Source organism: Teleopsis dalmanni, chromosome 2 (genome assembly GCF_002237135.1).
Source record: "Teleopsis dalmanni isolate 2A chromosome 2, ASM223713v2, whole genome shotgun sequence".
NCBI classification, from domain to species: domain Eukaryota; kingdom Metazoa; phylum Arthropoda; class Insecta; order Diptera; family Diopsidae; genus Teleopsis; species Teleopsis dalmanni.
The window spans coordinates 119,968,755-119,988,733 of NC_051847.1; the positions used below are offsets into that span (position 1 = coordinate 119,968,755).

At 30.1% G+C, this 19,979-nt stretch overlaps 3 protein-coding genes across 4 annotated transcripts in view; 2 read left to right on the forward strand and 1 right to left on the reverse strand.

Annotated features, from left to right (window-relative positions):
- The window catches only part of LOC119678640 (protein krasavietz-like), a 14,968-nt gene extending 11,683 nt beyond the window's left edge, over positions 1-3,285 (forward strand). Inside the window, 4 exon segments of the mRNA XM_038090590.1 lie at positions 527-890; positions 1,912-2,131; positions 2,198-2,320; positions 2,834-3,285. Coding sequence (XP_037946518.1) covers positions 527-890; positions 1,912-2,131; positions 2,198-2,320; positions 2,834-2,889 — 763 coding nt within the window. The 3' untranslated portion in view covers positions 2,890-3,285.
- A 2,301-nt stretch (positions 3,286-5,586) lies between these two features.
- Positions 5,587-12,296, forward strand: LOC119679792 (histone-lysine N-methyltransferase SETMAR-like). The gene is made up of 2 exons (XM_038092333.1): positions 5,587-5,713; positions 11,134-12,296. Exon 2 carries the CDS (start codon positions 11,175-11,177, stop codon positions 12,189-12,191), a length of 1,017 nt encoding a protein of 338 aa, XP_037948261.1. The 5' UTR covers positions 5,587-5,713; positions 11,134-11,174; the 3' UTR covers positions 12,192-12,296.
- A 3,177-nt stretch (positions 12,297-15,473) lies between these two features.
- On the reverse strand, positions 15,474-19,979 carry LOC119679794 (V-type proton ATPase subunit E-like). 2 transcript variants are annotated; one of them, XM_038092335.1, is made up of 5 exons: positions 19,788-19,979; positions 19,556-19,674; positions 18,396-18,608; positions 18,007-18,333; positions 15,474-16,383 (listed from the first exon to the last, which is right to left on the reverse strand). In XM_038092335.1, the coding sequence occupies exons 2-5, from the start codon at positions 19,586-19,588 to the stop codon at positions 16,276-16,278; spliced, it is 681 nt and encodes a 226-aa protein (XP_037948263.1). In that variant the 5' UTR covers positions 19,589-19,674; positions 19,788-19,979; the 3' UTR covers positions 15,474-16,275. The 2 variants fall into 2 exon arrangements, with proteins under 2 accessions (XP_037948263.1, XP_037948262.1); XM_038092334.1 differs by having other exon boundaries at positions 19,784-19,979.

Here is a 19,979-nt window from a genome sequence, read left to right on the forward strand (position 1 = left end):
AATAACTTTTCTGAAAAGTTTATATTCTAAGAAGATAGTTCATACATATATTGTGTTAATAATTTTAGCTCTATCACCGATTACCGATATCACCGATGATTAAGTTACATTCAAATCCATTTTGGACAAAACAAAAAAAAATAGTAACATTTAAAAAAAACGGATCAGTAGAGGGATCCATTGTAAGAATAAAGTGTTGTTTAGGTCTGTTAGAAAATCAGCTTTTCTAATTTATTTCTGAAAGTTTGTGTTAAAACAATAATAAACAATAAAAAAACAAATTAAACCATCTATAAAATAAAATAAGATTTTTCAATATTTTAGATAAATAAACATTAAATCTTTTACAAACATTTGCATATTGGAAGCACGGAAAGTTTCAGGAAGAAACTTATGTACATGAATTAATTTCTTTAATTAACTTTCCAAGAAAAATTGGTCTTATATTTAATTCGCAAATAAACGTGCTTTATTTGGGTGTCGATTTAATTCCAAACAAGTTTTAAATTTTCTACAAATTATACAGAAAAAAAAATCACTAAACTATTCAAATATTTATTAACACTTTCTCCCTTACTAAATCCTTATCATTTAAAATACTAATACTATTAAAACACTAATAAAATATATATTAATTTACTTGTAGACTCATGGACTTTTTCCCACCAAATAAACGCACTGAAGATTATTTAAAACAAGTTTTCCTTGAAAAGGATCTAACTGAAATAATAAAACTACACAAGGCTCAGGCAAGCCAAGAAGCAAAACGTGAATTGCAACAAACTTTAATTGACGACATTAATGATGAAAAAGCACACTCAGAAATAACAGCAAATATCAAAGATTTTGCACTGAAATCTAACATTCCCGATCATGAAGTTATTATAATTGTAAGTGTTCATTCTTCATTTGTTTTAAATTAACTAAACTATACATTGAATATATCTAAAAACTAAGGGCGGGTACGATAAACCCGGTTAAATCATTCTTTAGTTAACTTACGTATTTTCTTAACCTGTGGATGCGTCCATTAACAACTATTTATTCACTATGGATAGTTAACCATGGTTATTAAAAATTATAGCAGTTATTGTTTTGCTTTTTAACTAGTCTTAAATTTTAAATTATATTGATTAGAAAATACATCAATTCATCGGTTAACCAGTACTTGAAATTAAGCGGAAAAAAGGTGAAAAAACCGATGCTATATATGAATAGTACTATTAAATATAAATCATGAAGACAACTCTTTCGCTCGTTGATTCGCGTATACAACCAGTGCTTAACATCAGAATAAATAAAAGGTATGCCCACAGTTCAAATAAACTACACTCTTTCGCTACAGTAGTGGACAACTCTCAATGTAGTTCACTTATGGCGTAGAATACAGTAGTCAAAAAATAAGCAAATCATTTAAAGAAAAATTTCTGTATAAACATTTTCAATTATTATTTTTGTTAAGAGATGTGGACTGCAACTGTCAGATCTATATTGTGTGGTCTTCTGGGTTTAGTGTAGGTCTCTCAAGCTCTTCCGTGAGGGTATATATTCACAGGAATCTATTCCGTTTGTGCATTAGCGCAGGGCATTCTAACAGCACATGTGTGACTGATTCTTCATTCTCTTTGCAGAATCTACAGTTTGCATCCGTATATATCCCCAGTTTTGATAAGGTGATATTTTAATTTACAGTGCCCTGTTAGGATTTCTGTGATGATTCTATGTTTTTCCTTTGACAAATCCGCACACTCCTGGTATCTCTGATTGTTATAGGTATCAATAAGTGATTTAAATTGTTTTAATCCTGGAGTAATTAATCCTCAGTAATCTTTTTATAACTTTTCAATGTAAATAGCTTAATGTAGAAATCTTCCATGATAACTCATTTATAATAATTTCTGCATTTTTCAGATTTGGTCTACTATAATGTCACTCGGCGAATGGAATAAAAAAGAAGAACTTGTAACTGATCAAGCAGTAAGGCATCTAAGGGGCTACTGCCCACTTTTACAAGCTTTTGCTTCAACTGATCGATCCGAATTGGCACTTATATTGAAGGTGCAAGAATTCTGTTACGAAAACATGAATTTTATGAAGGCTTTCCATAAAATAGTTTTGTTGTTTTATAAAAGTAAGTTATAAACAAATTGACAATATTAAATTTTATTTGTAATTAATACTGTATTTTATATTTTAGCTGACGTACTTTCTGAAGAAATTATACTCAAATGGTTCAAAGAAGCGCATTCGAGCAAGGGCAAGATGCATTTCTTGGAACAAATGAAAAAATTTGTTGAATGGCTACAGCTCGCTGAAGAAGGTGAGTGTGAACTAATTAATTTTAGAATTAAAATTAAAGTGTTAAGCAGAAGGCAATATTTTGAGAATAATTTTGATTAATAAATACATACTTATCAATTTTGTTGTACCATATTGCCAGACTAATATAATTTGTTTTGCTTGCCTAATTATTTTTTTACTATAGATACATTAGGCCAATGAAAATTATGACAAAATAATATTAAAACTATTGATATGCATTTCTAAATTTTAAAATTTAAAATTAATTGTTCTCATAATTATTTTGAAGTAACTAAATGCTAGAAAAATGTGCATTAATTTTGGGTGTCTAACTTCCTAAAATTTCATGGATTCGATTAGACAAATATTAGTGCTACATATCACAAATAGAATATCTAAAAAAAGGAATAAAATAGATTTGAACAATTACTATTAGATTTAATTTAATTATAATTATATAATATATATATATATATATATACATAAAAAAGTCGATTCAAATAATTAATGATTCATTATTTTTATTTTACAGAAAGTGAATCCGAAGATGAGCAAAAAGAAAAGGAACAATTTTGGCAAATATCTTAAATATGTAAAAGAGTTTTTTTCGGCGAAACATAAATTTAAGTAACAGTTCTCTATAATAACACTCAACCTCCTGATTTGACGAAAAATAGATTTATATAATTAATTCTCATGTAATAAACCAAACCGTTAAAAAAAAAATCGACTCGCTATATAGTTATATCATTTATATATAAGTTGTGTAAGTATATCTTTAACAATGCATGAATTTAAATGCAATTATTTATAATATACACTAATATATACAACACCGTATTTATATAATATATCTATATGTATATATATATATTATATAATAGTATATTTATATAAATGTTTCAAACAAAAGCTATTCTAAAAGTTAATTTGAATTGTATTTGGGTATTGTTCAATAATTATATTTAAAAACAAAAACAAAAAATAAAAATAAAATTCCTTTTGGATGTTATATAAAAGAAAGAAAAAAAATACATTAATTTTTAATTATATAAATTGCCAAATTAACAAAAACCAACCAAAATCCGTAATCAATATTAACCAACAGAGTTTAGAAAAGGTTAAAGAACTTTTACATATTATGTTTTCTACTGATATATAATTTTAATTAAATGAGATTTTATGAGAATTTTAACTGAACAAATGCTAAAACACCGTAAGTTCATCCATCATAAATATGTAATTTATATATAAGAAATAAAAAACAAACAAAAATTAAAATATGAAGTTAAAATATATATGTAAAAATATTGACTAAATTATTATATGTAGCGGAAAAAGATTTTAAAAATAAAATTATATGCAGAACAAGCATAACATATATATATCGTATTCTAAAAGAAACAAAATAAAAATAAAATTAACAATTACAACATACATATGAATCATAAATGATTGGTTTTATTTTATATATAAGCTAATAGAAATAGAAAAGCTGTTTTTTATATTAATAATAATTATAAATGATTTAGTATAATCATATCTTTTGCGATCAGGTTATAATGGTAAAAGTTCCACATAGACTTTCTAAGATGGGTAGCATTTTTAGAAGCTTATAATGCCAAGCATTTTACTATTTCTCTCCTGAAAATGAGAGAAAGAGAGTTGCCTTATAATAATTAAGAATTTTGCCTTTGAATGAGCGCAACTTAAGTAGTGCAATAAGAGCAAACGTGCCAAAATGGACATTAAATCAAAGCAAAACAGGTTATGTGATGTTATAGTTCAACAACTATTAGATTAGAAGACTATCTGTATAGTTATAGAAGTAGAATAACTGATCCATAATATATGTAATTATTTCTTGTTCCAAATAGAAGACATTTTCTCTTTAAAACATTCAGGTGAATAACTCCTGAGTAAGTTCCAAATGAAGCACAAACAATAGAGTGATGTTTACAATGTTTGGTTAATGATAAACTATTTGTAGACCTATCTATAGGATAGACAAGTTGATATAGCTTAAATTACAGTTACTGTAACCCATCACGTTTAATTGAATAACCGACGAGGTCCATATCTAGATACAGTACGACCTCGCTTTGCGTCGTAGATACGTTCCAAAATATCGCGACTCAAATTGAAACAACGCAAAGTGGATTGCTGTTTTCTATTGGAAATCATAAAAACAACGAAGATACGTTACCGTATTTTTCATTCAGTCCTTAAATGTTAAAAAAAGAAGAATATTTAAATAATAAAGCAAAAATAAAACTTTATTAATTCGTTTAAAAACATAAAAAAGACTAGAAATTCAACCAAAAATTAAAAATAGATATAAAAAATAAATAAATTATAAAATTACTTGCACTTCTTTCGCTATCAGGACCGTTTTTTGAAAAAATTTCCATTGCTTCGTCAATTAGATTCATTGCTTTAGAAATTTGCTGTGAAGTTAAATTTTGACTCTTACTTATATCTAGCGAGCTGTCTTCTTCGTTAGCGATTTTCAAATCCAGTTGCATCAATTCCTCATTAGACATTTCTTGGTTATGAGCTAGCAATTCATTTATGTCCACTTCATCCATCCCTTCAAAATTGGACTCTCTTGCTAAGTTAGCAAGAATTTTCTGAATAATAATAAAAAAACATCTCATTTCGCAATCGCAAAACAACGCAATTCGAGAAAACAACGACTCACAGCGAAAATAAGTCTTAAGGCTCAATTAGACGGTAGGTAACGTAAGAAATTAATTCGAAGCGAAATGCACAACTAACCAAACCTGCGTACTTGATAGGAACGAAATAAATTAAAACTGTGTACTTTGTTTATTTCGTTTATATCAAACACACAAGTTTGGTTGGTTGTGTATTTCGCCTAGAATTAATTTCTTACGTTACCTACCGTCTAACTGAGCCTTTAATTCAGTAACGACGCAACCAAAAACAGAAATAAGACATGTAATTTGCCTCTGTTAAAAAAATCAAGAATTCTGAACAGGTACTCGGAATGGGTAAACATGGTGTCTGCAATTTATTGACTTTTTTAATAAATATTCGTTATCAAATAAATTTTGAATTTGTGCGGCAGTTATTGTGAATGATTCGAAATTCTCTACAAAAGAAATAGCCAAGCAGGACACACTTTAAATTTTGTTTCGCTATTTGTCCTCTTTTAACTAACGCATTTTTACTACTCACTGAATAGTCTACACCACACATTCTTTTTTTGTAGCTTATCAGTTTTTGTTTTGTTTGTGATAGTTTGTATTTATTTCTTAAACACCGTGACATTTTTTTGCGTTGTTTGATCTGCGATTACAAATGTTAATTGTTTAATTTCTTACATTTTTAAATTAAGAATCGTTTAGTTTGCGTGTTTTAACATTTTAATAATCTGGTATATTAACTGGTAATATTAAAGAAGCAATTGACGATTCTCCTAATTACATGTTTTGTTTTGATATGGTTTTTTTTTGGATGAATATAAATAAATATATTTATTTGGAATTAACATTTTCCTTTAAGCTAGTCAAAAGCATTGTTTAGAATTATGTTCGTTTAAAATAATTCAACCTTCATATATTTTAAATATATATATAAAATGAGTTTATTTGTTTACTATTGCAATTGTTTTATGTTTCCCCATATATGAAGATTTGTGGATTTATATTTCCTTTCCATTTTCCAATCACACACACTAGGCATTCAAATTTCTTGTACCACACTCCACGGACGATTAAAATCACTTAAGAAGTGGATAAGTACGGTAAATGAGTATGTGCATTGATAATTCTAACGACCAACAAAAGTAGTTATTGCATAAATATTTTTACCAGTTACTGAAACGGGTTCTTAATTAGAACAGAAGACATGTATAGGTATCATAAAGGTAACAGGTCCTTGAGTGTTATGATCTACAATTACTAGAGACTCGGAATAAATTAAGCCTTTACTGGGTTCCGGGTCACAGGGGAGTTTTGGGAAATGAACAAGCTGATAAGTTAGCCAGAACTGAATCAAAAACTGCTTTCACAGGCCCTCAACCGTTTTGTGAGTTAAATTGGGCCACTACAAAACAAATTATTAAGAAGAAGGAAAATCATATGTTGCTGGAGTACTGACAGAAGAATTCTCAGGACTTAGACAAAGCACTGATAAAACCGTACTCCTACAAAAACGTCCTTAAATTCTCAAAATGTAATTTAACGTTGATAACGGATTTCATTACAGGTCATTATGGCCTGAAATATCACCGTCATAAATTAAAATTATATGCTAATTCGGAGCAGATTATGCCTCGAAGATGATGAAACTACTATGCATATTCTTTGTCCAACTTTAATAACCCAGAGAAGAAACTGGTTTCGTGTGGAATTTCTGTCACCAGAACAGATTAAGAGCTCTTCTCTAGATTTAGTTCTAGACTTCGTTCACAAAACTTTAAAAGGCTTTGTGTAATCAATTGTGAAATTGGTACAATAGGACTCTTCTGGCCGTAGTACCGGCTGTTGTGCGATTTCACGTCAAAGCTTTAATAAATAAAAAAAAAATTCATAAAGCTACGTGTCATAAGAAGACACAAAGATATGTGTCGTTTAGAACAAAAATATAAATAAAAATTAGTGCAAGATTGGAGCTCTGTCACCATCAAGAGCCTATAACCAATTCCGTGGCTGCTAACCCATGCCTTCAGTATATTGCCGGCATATCATTTAATGTTGAAACTCAAATTTAACAACTTAAGCACAACAAACTCTCACATCCTTCTTCTGAGTGTTTTGACTCCATCACAGGTATCCATCCCTTTCTCTCGCGCTTAATCAATGGATCGACCGTACGGTTATAGAACCGTGTTCTACTGCTCAATCGAAGAGTTACTTTTAACTTATTGACAATTTTGCTGATCTATGGAAGTTCTGCTTCTTATCCTGCAACAAAGAATTGCTAGTTTATTTTGCAAACTAGCGTTACCGTCGAAGTACTCAACCATTAACATTTCTGTTAAGTACCATTACTAATTTTTTAAAAAATAATTAATTTTTATAGCTGTTGAATAGCGCTTTTACACTTTTTTGGTGTGGTATTTGTGAAATTACTTTTGTATTAGATTTCACTACTTTTTTTGGTTCTGTTAGCACATTGATATATGTTTATTCTAGCATATCTGTGCATATATTAGTTAACTTAAGCACAAAATGCTTGGAAGGGTTGAAGTTGTCCAATTTAGTTGGACAATGCATGTCCACAAGTTAATTAACTTAGACCTATTAGTATTAGTATTTGGCGAGTTTGAAAATTTCACTTCAGCTGTACCCAGAAAAGCTTTAATCTTTCCCAGATGGATATTTGACCAATCAAATTCGTTGATCAATTCTTTGTGGAAAATTTTTCTCCTACATTGTATAGAAGCAGCACACTCTCCTAGGATATTTAAAGATATTTCTGTCTTGCATACATAGTCTGAAATCTTTAATTGCTGTCAGACCACTTGTGGTTAGCTTTATTGGTAAAGTAACATCATATTATGTTTAAACGTAACATAATAAAAATGTTAACAAGTTTCGTTCTTAAGCTATGAAAGTTGGAACAAAATCAACATTATTTATTTTTAGCACAAAATATAACAAAATTGCTTTGTCATTTTAATTTACATAATTCATCGTAACTGAATTTTTTGTACATGTGCTCTTCCTTGTTCAGGTGTTTAATTTACGCTTTGAACCGATCACGAAGATAGACGTTCTATATGTTCAATTAGGTGTTTGAAGTATTTGCCTTTTGAAAATAGTTCTTTGTATCTGATTATTTGTAAATAATTTTTTGAGACTGCAAGTACCAAGAGTTGAACTTGTGCCCTGCCAAATTTGAAGTCAGAGTCAGTGTTAATTATCCAACTGACCTAAATAATTTTGCGTTCTTACTTAGAGGTTTGTTAATTTATTCTGAAAGTTCATTAACAAATTCAGATATTGTATCATATTAGAACGAAATCATAAGCCAGCTATAGAATAATTGAAATAATTAATTATAGTTATTTTTAACTGTTAATCTATAATAATAAGTTCCTTCTATATTAGGTAAATATTTTAAGTTAAATAAATTTTTTTTCTTAATTATCATTAATGAATTATCAAAATAGAAAATAATTTAAACAAAAAGTTTTACGATTTAAAACGTATTTTTGCCATAGAGAGCCACTTAACAAATCGCAACAACATAGCCTAATGTTATCCTTCTACATTGTATAATATTCTTTAAAAATTTCGTCAAGCTCGCTTGAGTAGCTTCTTATTTACAAAATTTCATATCGATATAAATATAATGTTACGTTTATTCTAACGCTTCGTTCGATAACACTGGATCCTGATAAGTGAATAATGTTAAACTTGTATTAATTATAACCGTTATTTATATTCTGAAAAACACACAACTTTATTCCTTAAAATTACCAACATATTTAAAAACTTATTTACTATCTAACTGACATAATTCAAAATTATCTCAGTTAACTTAAATCGAATTGTATCTTCGCAACATTGCCCTCCACCTAAACTTGTTCGTCCCGAACAAGTGTCACTATATCTTCATGACAACGCGCCAACCGTTCCAAATGAACTACTTTCATCTTATTCTCATTATTTGTTATGTCCGAAACGAACAAGACATCTCTGACATCAGCATTAAATTCACTACCCGTAGCCAATACGTCATCTGTGGTATCCTCATGAAACAAGACATTTAGATCATTTGTCACGTTCTTATCATCTGTGAGGTTGGCATCAACGTTTAACGGTATATCTTTATAAGACAACTTATTCGCGACCAACAAGTCCTCTGCGGTCTCCGCATCATATTTGATTTCCTGATTAATCCTGAACGGATGCACCAAAGTTCGTGCAAGTACGATATTATCGACTCCGACATTTTCCATGGCTTCTACAATCCAGCATCTGTTCGTCCTTTTATTCGCGTCTAGTGTTCCCCATACAATCGCTTCTGAATTTGCCGGTATTCGTCGTCGTCGATTCAATCGAACCTGTCTCATCCTCTCGCAATGCTCACTGCCAGTATTCAATGGACATTCCATTACCGCGCTCCGTAGGATACGTTGTCCTAAGTCCAACGTAATTCCATGGGCAATCATAAAATCTACTTCAAATGGAATACCCTCAACATATATAACATATGGGGATTCTTGGTCGTCCAAGCAGATGTTAATTTCAATTGATTCAGCTATACCAAATCCGATTAACACAAAATCATAACTATATAAACCGAAATAGTCTTTCCTCCTTTTCTTTCTTCTTTTTTTTCTGTTTCTTTTTTCCCTATTCATTATTTGAATCAGTCTTCTTCTCCCTCTTATCTTCTTTCTTGTCTTCTCTCTTATCCTTCTTTCTTTTCTTCTATTTCCTCTATTTCTTTTTACCTCCTTTCTTGTCTTCTTTTTTGTCTTTCTTCCTGCCTTCATTTCTGTCTTTTCTTTTGCCTTCCTTCTTGTCTTTCTTCCTGCCACTCCAGTTTCCATTTTCCGTACTTTTGCTGTAAAGCAACACATTATACCGGCAGCCTCGTACGTTAACGCACTGCCAACTGTTTCAGCGTAAGTTAGCTTTGGAAACATTACCACCTGCCGTCTGGTTTCTGGATCACGTATGCCATCAATAAAAACATCAATTTTATTTTTTTTAATGAAGTCACTAGAACTGCCAATATACGCTAAATTGCATAAACGTTCGATATCCGCGGAATATTCCTGAAGACTCTCGCCAAGCCGTTGTACTCTTGCCTTCAGTTCTACTCTGCGTAGCGGTGACATAAAATCGCTGCCATACCGACGCTTTAATAAGCCAATTAACTCATAGTAATTCCTACGTGCCTTATCAGGAATCTGTTTTAGCACCTCTGCCGCGCTGCCCTTTAATGCCACAATCAGCGCTGCCGTTTTCTCATCTTCACCCCAACGATTTGCAACAGCAGTAGTCTCGAACTGTAACTGGAAAACTTCAAACATCGCGGTTCCACCAAACACCGGTGGTTTTAATTTTACTTCCCCAGTCCGGCGAACACTCGCTAACGAATGACGATTCGACGACAAATCATCCAATCGATTTTCTAACTGGTACACCTCATTAAAGACTTGAATATTCTGGTTTGTTTCATCAACCCTTTTCGACAACTTTTCTTGCGCCTCTGCTGTTATCCCGACAAGTTGCCACAACTCTTGTTTTAAATCTTTGAGTTCACATGAAGTCTGCTCTGCATTTTCCTTCATCTGCTGCATCATCTTCATCATAAGCTCCATCATTTCACTATTACCCACCTGTTTAGCTTCTCCCGCTACAATTATCTCTTCAGGGAATTCTTCCACTTCCGCATTTATACCGCTCGCCTCTAAAGCCTCACGCAGCCTTACTTGCAACTCCGTCTTAACACCACCTGTGCTAAGCCCCAGCTTCTCCAGTTGCCGCTTTAATTGCACTACGGTTAACTGTCCAAGCTTAACCATTTTATTTATCAGGATCCCACTTCTGACACCAATGTTACGTTTATTCTAACGCTTCGTTCGATAACACTGGATCCTGATAAGTGAATAATGTTAAACTTGTATTAATTATAACCGTTATTTATATTCTGAAAAACACACAACTTTATTCCTTAAAATTACCAACATATTTAAAAACTTATTTACTATCTAACTGACATAATTCAAAATTATCTCAGTTAACTTAAATCGAATTGTATCTTCGCAACAATAATATGAAGTATAGACGCAAATATGTATTTTTTTGGAATTTAGTTTATTTATGCATTTTAATTATTTTTTAGGTAATTGGTGGCTTCATGTCAAATGTTATTAAAAACCAAAGATGAGTGAAATCTCGGAAAAAATTCGATATGTCTTGCAGTTTTACTTTGATAACAGGTGGAACGCGTCGAAGGCGTGTGAAAAAATTTGTGCTGTATACGGTGACGATGCTCTTTCGCAATCAACTGCCAGAAAATGGTTCGCACGGTTTCGTTCGGGAAATTTAGATGTGAAGGATGCTCCTCGCTCTGGTCGACCTATCACAGATAAAGTCGATGAAATTATGGAAAAAGTTCAAATAGACCGACATATAAGCAGTCATGATATTGCTAGGGAATTAAAGATCAATCACAATACTGTTCTAAACCATTTGCACAAAGCTGGTTATAAAAAGAAAATCGATGTCTGGGTGCCCCATGAATTGAGTGAAAAAAGTTTAATAAACCGAATTTCTATATGCGAATCACTATTGAAGCGGAACGAAATTGAGCCATTTTTGAATCGAATGATAGTAAGCGATGAAAAGTGGATCACATATGATACACGTAAACGTTCTTGGTCAGAAACAGATGAAAAAGGAACATTACCAAAGCCAGAATTGACGAAAAAGAAGTTAATGTTATGTATTTGGTGGGATTGCAAAGGTATTATCCATTATGAATTACTACGGCCTGGTCAAACGATTGATTCGAATCTGTACTGCCAACAATTATTGCGATTGAAAGAAGAAATTAGGAAAAAGAGACCGGAATTGATCGATAATAATCACGTTGTGTTTCATTATGACAGCACTAAGCCACACACATCTTTAATGACCCGTCAGAAATTGAGAGATCTTGGCTGGGAAGTTTTAATGCATCCACCATATAGTCCTGACATTGCACCGTCAGACTTTTATTTGTTTCGATCTCTGCAAAACTCTCTCTCAGGAATAAAATTGTCTTCGGAAGAGGATTGCGAAAAACACCTGCATCAGTATTTTAAAGATAAGACACCGGATTTCTACAGTGAGGGAATAATGGGTCTACCCAATAAATGGCAGAAGGTAGTGAATAAAAATGGACAATATTTAGACTAATCAAAAATATCTTTAAAGTAAATTTTAAATAAAAAAAACAAATAAAACACTAATGGACTCAAAATTGATGTAAAATATGATGTTAAAGAAAGAATATATGTGAAATATATAAATTGCTAAATTAAAGAAAGCTAACCAAAATTCCTAATATAAAAAACAATAACGTTTAACACACTGTAAAAAACTAAAACGTATTATGTTTTCTATGGATGTATAATTTTTATTAAATGAGATTTTAAGAGAATTTTGACTGAACATTGTAAAGATTTAAACATTGTAAATATATATGTATATATATGTAAATCATATAGTTAACTCCTATATATAAAACACAAAATAATTCTTTTATTTTAGATTAAAGCGAAGGGAATTAGAAGTTTTTTTTTATACGTGAAGTATTTTTTTTTGTACCCTGAAGAGAGCTACTGTTTTTTTCTCCCGTTAGGAGAGGGACGTTTGAACTCTATATATAGAATAGATTCTGCGATAGATGACATTTACACTGTCAAGTCCAAAATAAATAAAAATAGTGTTAGTATTTTTTCTCATAAATTAGGTCTTAGCATCTTTCTTCGGCAACCAAATTATTGTGTCTTTCAGGCAGAAATAATAACACAAATGGGTCTTATGCAAGAACATCCTCGATGTAAATATCGTAATTTTCTCGAACAGTCAAGCTGCTATTAAGTCTCTAGTAAGCACTACTGCTTCATCCTTAACAGTTCGAGAATGCCGAGTGTGTCACTGTTCAGCTCAGAGAAGTACCTGAATATGGTGATATCTCGGGTAACTGGCTAGTCACTCTGCTCCCTGACACTCATGTCTCGGAAATTGGAATCCCAGTTGCAACGACCAAGCCAGCAATTAAAAAAAACATCTAAGTATGGCTAAACAAACTTTGGCAAATAGTCCCACCTGTACTACGACATCAATTCTGATACATCTCATTGCTTTAACACTAGCTTCAGCCGGAGTCGTGTGGGTTTGTGGATGAAGAGGAAACTATAGCAAATGTAAGAGTACTGTATGTACTGATCAATATTTTTTTTTATATTTATTTATAATTGCATCTGCCTTACAGGAAATGGTAACAAGCAGAGTTCGTATATGCGCACCCATGAGCGGCTCATTTTGGCTTATTCTGCTCACGGCTCATGAGACGGCAAAAACTCTTTTCAAACGATGGCTCACGCTTATGAGCGAGCCCAACTACAGAGCTCACGCTCACGAGCAAGAGCCGCTATTAAGTTATAAATGGGCTCACGCTCGTAAGCAAGAGTATGAGCTGCGGCTCATGGGATCTCATGCGCCCAATTTAAGATTTTATTATTTTTTTTTTTTGTGAAAACGTGTCATTAAAAAAGATTTAAAATATTAATAATTTTGAACTAACTATATTATGGAAATAATCAAAGTTCTTAAAATAAACAATAAATATATTTGTATTGTTTATTTGTGGAAAATAATATTTTATAAATTTGTTTTTCAAATCAAATTATTGTTTCATTATATTGTTTTAATATAAATAATAATAAGCTAAGATAATTTCAAATAATATATTTTCACATATAACGTTTATAAATATAAATAAAGCAAAAGTAAACTAATAAATCGCTTTTTATTAAACAGTGGAGCTCGTGAGCTCTCGGCTCGTGAGACCTCATGAGCAGCTCTTCAATATGAGCAACGTGAAAGCTCACGCTGGTGAGCAGCTCTTTAATATGAGCCAATTTTAGGCTCACGCTCATGAGCCAATTTTGGGCTCACATAAGAATTGGCTCTTGCTCATGAGCCTGAGCTGCTCATGAGTGAGCAAATACGAACCCTGGTAATAAGTAATTGGAAGAATTTTAGTATATAAGGATTATACATAAGATTAAATCAATATTTAACAAATACAATTTTTTCAATGAGTAAATTAAGAACATATGTGTACTGATCAATTTAAGATTATCTTTTTTACGAAACGGCTTAACTTTGTAGAGAAAAATTTTCTTGTTGCAGCTGTTCTGTTAAATATTGATGCTTGAACATTGCTATTGATATGACGCGCAATGGGATATATCAGAACAATAGAAGGAAATAGGTTCTAATCTGTTTTGTATCTACTTTGCTGTCAAGAAAATTTTCTAGTCGCAGTTTTTCAGATGAGTATCGAAGTTTGTCCATTTATATTTCGATAATAAGTGCAGTGGAGATTATTCGGCAATTCAACCTTATGTGAAACCGCTTCGTGTTGTAGGAATGATTTATTTGTTGCAGTTATCCAGTTGAGTTTCAATCCTTAACCATTGGTGTTTCATTTTGCAGCGCGGAGAGCTGTTATAATTAATAAATATTTCCTTAGTCTTATAATTGTAATTCATTTGTTATTTTTAACTTAATGCTTTCATTTCCAAAAAAAAAATTTATTTCTATACAACAGCAATCTGAACTAAAATACAATTTCGATCAATTTGTTTCAAATACTGTTTTTTATTTAATAATTCTGTTTGTTTAAATTTATTTAATTATATTGTGTTTATTTTAAACATAATAATGAACATATATATCAATCAATCATTTAAATTGTTTATGTAAAATTGTTGCAAACATTATTTATTATATTTCGTTTTTTATACTTTGTTGTTATGCAAAAAGAAAAAGCACAAATACAAATACAAACTAACTTTAACAGGAAGCTTGAAAATTTACATATATGTATATAATAAAAGCAAACAACAATAATGCAAAATATATAGCATATAGGTAGTAATATTTTTAGTAATGAAAAATCTGCATATTTATATATTTGTGTATAATATTAATGTGTAATGAACTGAAAGCGTACAAAAAGAAATTAGAAATACGGCAAACGATCTTAAAGTAATTCCACTGTTTTTATATCATTTTATAAAATGTTAATTAATAAATATCCAACGTTTTTTTTTTTATTTTGTTTTTGTTTAAATTTAAAAATAAAATTATATTTACTAATTAATTAAAAAAGAAACCACCATTATATTTAAAAGTACCAAGACAAACACTAGTGCGAACTCATTTAGAGCTGACGAAAAAGAAATAACAATTATTTAAGAGCAAAATCCCCCTTTTGCTGCTCCTTTAATCCAACAAACTAAACAATTTATAAATGTGCAATTCATATGGAAACTAGCACGTTACACTTTATACAGTGAAATTATTTTAAATATTTAATATATACACAATTTCAGTGCTACAAAATGTAATGATGCTGAGTGCAAGTCTACATAAGAAGTGCACATTTTTGTTTACAATACTTGGTTTTTTTTTTTTTGAATAACAGTTGAATTACATTTGCGGTATTTCAAACTTGGCAGATTGCACTTTACAAACTTTTTACAAAAATTAAATCAAACTATTATTTTAAATAAATTTACAATTCTTACAAATGCTTAACAATAGGCAACAATAATTGATAGATAGAGTAAATACATAAAAATCATAAACTTTTACATCGAAATATCTAATAATGAAGAATAAAAATAACACATAAAGAACATAAATTAAAGACAAAATTAATAATAATAAACATTCAAAAAATTTACAATTGAACAGAACAGAAAAAAAATTATCAACAAAAGCAGCTGGTAAAGTTATAAAATTTTGTACAGGAATGTATGTATATATCATATATCTTTACAATTTAAATATAAATTTGATATAAATCTTTAATTTTGTTTTAATTCATTAGTTAAACTTTAACAAACTGTTTTTACTCGGTACTTTTGTATTTTTTTTTTTTTATTTAAATAAAATTCTATTTTGTTAGTTTAAATTTAAAATTCAATATTGCAACTTTTTCCAAATGTCCTAGTACTGTAGATTAGTATTTAATATGTATATATATATTTATATAATTGCATGTAATTATATTTATAAATTGTAACTCATAGTACCACAATAAATTTATTGGCTGTTTTTGTGGTCATTTTTAAATAATATTTGAATTATTTTTAAATTTTCTATATGTGTATGTATATATATTATGCATTATTATACCAATTTTGAAAAATTTTATTTAGTTTATTGTTTTATTTAGGATGCTTTTTTGAAAATTAATTATTTAATCGGTGAATTTACGATTGGTGTTGCGTCCAAACAATGCATTACGGATTTCTGGCACAAGTTGTTGTGAAATGAGGTCCAGTCTGGACTCCAGTGTATTAGGTACCTGTCAAGCAAAATTTAAATTATTATTAAAATGTTACCATAGCTTTTTATATATTATATTGTTCAACTAATATAAATAGTTTTAAAAAATAAGTTAATTTTAATAAAAATTATTAATTTTTTTAAACGCTTTCACTTTGTTATTACATCCATATAGTCTACTAGAGACCGTTAAAGAGTTGAGGTATTCGCCTCAGTGGTATCACATTGGTCCTTACCCTTTGCAAATCCCAATACTAAACTACAAAATTCAATGTTAATGCGAAATTTATTTTAAAAGTAAAGTAAATTTGAATTTAAAAGAAAAAAATATGTCCTTTTTTTTCATTCATATATCGTATTAACAGCCTAATATAGCTATAATAGGTGAATATTAACAAAATGAATGTATTATTTAATAGAACGAGAGGCAACGCTGTTGTATTATTAACATATTCTTTGCTCTACGCACAGATCCCAAAAGTACAGTAGGAGACTAATTAACAAAGTAATGTCGATAACTTTAAGTATATCTTGGTTAGACAAGGATCTTCAATCGCAGGAATAGTTAAAAATAAATATGATAATAATGACTTATATACGATAATTTCCTTTTAAGGATCTATTCTTATTTCACAGATATGGTTTTACATATCTCTGATAGGAACTCGACATTGTTTACATAAGATTTGATTAAGGCCGTTTGCGAGTTCGAGAAAATTGAGGGAAATAATAAATTATGTCGATATAACAGTGATGTTGGTATTTACCAGAATTTCGAGCAAGGTAAATTAGATAAAAGTAGGTAATTTAGGTGTTACCATTGTGAAAATGTTATAAGATGTTTAATAAATATAAATAAATTTGAAAATTTTTAATCAAAAATAATAAATAAATATTTATATAAGTGCATTGCAAAAAATGCCTAGGAAATTTCAGTTTACTTTATCTCAATTTACTCGAACTCGCACACGGCCTAAACAAAAATCATTTGCAAGAAAAAAAGTTTAAATAGCTAACTGATAGACTAAGGAAGTATATGAAGCAAGCTAATGTAATACAGGCTAACTGATATACTAAGGAAGTGGAAGCAGTAAGCTAAAGTAATACATAAGATATTGATAAAAAAAAAAAGCAAAACAATCAAACATTAAAGTAATCATTCGAAATTACATCAGTAAATACGCAATATGTCTTTCATAATACAGGGTCTAAAGTTAGCTTCTGTTTTAATATTACTGCATGAAATATCAAAATAGGAGCTATGTTTTTAAATAGAGAATACATTGAATAGAAAGTTAGTCACTGTGAAGAGTTGGTGTAAGAGGAGGCAGTTGTCAAAGACACAATCGTCAAAAAATGTATTAAAATTATTTAATATTTTGTAATAGTTTGTTGATGTTCAATTTTCATATAAAAATAAAATAATGTCTTATGTGACGTAAAAATCGGGCAATGAAAAATTGTGTTCGGGAAATATAGATTATGCCCAAAAAAATTGTATTTATTAAAATAAAAAAAAATATAGATAATCTAACTTATAGTTTGAAATTTCCCGAATATTATATATATATCCCGTTTATATATATTTATATATATATATATATATAAATTCATTTTGATTCATGTTTGCGCTGTAACTTACCTTGACGCGACCATTTAAAGCAATTAATTCAACACCGCCACATGTATCTGCCGGCAAATAATTGTCAGTAGCCACTGTGATATTAACATCTTGTTTGATGTTTTCGGTATATTGTTGAGTTGCATGGGGTAGTACCTCTTTAATTAAATCTAAATCATCTTCACGGCAGCGTAAAAGAACTTGTGGCTCCATAACCTGATACAATGCTTGTACAATTAGTTTTTGTAAGACCTGTTTGTATTCGGCTGGATTTTTGGTGACCTCACCGAGACGACAACGAGCGTCTTCCAGAACGTTACGCACATGATCTTCTCTGACTTTGAGCACCTATGAAAAGTTTTATGTATCAGTACTGGGGCGACTAATATGATTCTATGTTATTGGCTTACTTTCAAACGTGCTTGATTAAGCATATTCGATGACTGAATTTTCTTCTGGAGTTCAACTTGTTTCTCCTTCTTTTCATAGTATTCCATAATCTTAAGACGTTGCTGTTGTACCAGACGTCCCTTTTCAATGTTAAATTCTTCTTCGGCTTTAGCATCGATTTCCTCGGCTTTTTCATTGGCCTCTTGCTCAATGAATGCCATCATATGCTTAATCTAGAAACACAAATTTGTTATTCATATTATAAAGAATGCAGTTGTAATAACTTATATGTTGGTATACCTGCGATCATAATGTTAATGTTACATAATATAGCTTACTGATATACAAAAAAAGCGATGGTGTTATTGTATTAAAGTTATCGTCGTATGATCAATCACTTAATAATATATTTAATAAGTTTTAAGCTTGACAAGTGGATGGAATAGATATTATTGAAAATATGTAGGAGTAGGGACAAAGTCCTGGTAGGGAAAGGAAAAATTTTTGTATTTTACATTAAGAACTTCTGATCTATTGCAAGGCAAGCAGCAACAGATGAAATCATTTGGAAAAGATAAAATATAGAAAATTTTCCAATTGGGAGTCCAATATAGCATAATATTCGATATGTCATTGCATAGCACATGATTTAAAATGCTATTAATTAAGAAAATATTCAAAATATTTGAAAATATTCCAACAAATATTGTATTTATCCAAATGAATGGTATTGTATGATAACAATAAAGAGCGAGATAACTGATGAGCATTAGCTCTCTACTTAGCTACTCTCACATACAGCACCACATACAACCTTCATTGGGTCACATGACTACGGTTTAAGGCAATTTTTCTTTTCGGTATAACAAATACGTAACCCGTTAAAAAGTATCAAAAAAAAATATATCAAAACACCTATTATTAAAAACATAAAAATTAACTAACATAATTACATATTGCGATTTAAGTTAGGTGTATGAGCCAACATTTTAGTGCCAAAACCTAATCAGTTTATATACAAATTCACATGACATATCCCATGACTCGCCATCTTGTTTTTGGGCAGTTTGCTGTCAAATTGAAAATTTTCAATCTTGCAAATTTGGTGCAATTGGAAATAACGTCTTATATATGCCATATATAACAATATTTATAATCATTATTCTTAAATTGAACTTACTTGTTTTTGTACATCTGCGTCGCTCAAAGCCATTTTTGCGAATTTTCCTTCTTACTACGCACAGACAAAATAAAAAACTTTATAGCTTGCCGAATGAATTAACGTTCCCGGGGTGTAAGCTGTAAATTTAAAACAATTTTTATTAGGACTTTTTGTAGAATTGCATTTATATTTAATAAGTCACATAGAAAAAAAATTAAAAGTATTAAGTAAAGCAAAGAAATTCACTTGCGAGGAGAATAATGAGATGTGTGCACTCCAAAAGTTTTTCACCCGTCTGATTTAGCTCTCGTGGTGTTTTTTCAATCATATGATTAGGGAAATTCTTATTCGAATTATTTTCTTTCGTCAAAATGTTCGAAATAGAATGGGAAATATAATTCCCTTACAAACAATATTGTACACTATTTTTATAAACAAAAAC

What these genes read in the sequence shown, in the direction of transcription:
- LOC119679792 (XM_038092333.1), top strand. Translation starts at nt 11,175, where the DNA reads ATGAGTGAAATCTCGGAAAAAATTCGATATGTCTTGCAGTTTTACTTT.
- LOC119679794 (XM_038092335.1), bottom strand. Translation starts at nt 19,588, where the DNA reads ATGGCTTTGAGCGACGCAGATGTACAAAAACAA. An exon ending in TTAATCAAGCACGTTTGAAA is followed by an intron (nt 18,334 to 18,395) that starts GTAAGCCAATAA and finishes AACTTTTCATAG; the next exon opens with GTGCTCAAAGTCAGAGAAGA. An exon ending in CTTTAAATGGTCGCGTCAAG is followed by an intron (nt 16,384 to 18,006) that starts GTAAGTTACAGC and finishes TTTGCTTGACAG; the next exon opens with GTACCTAATACACTGGAGTC.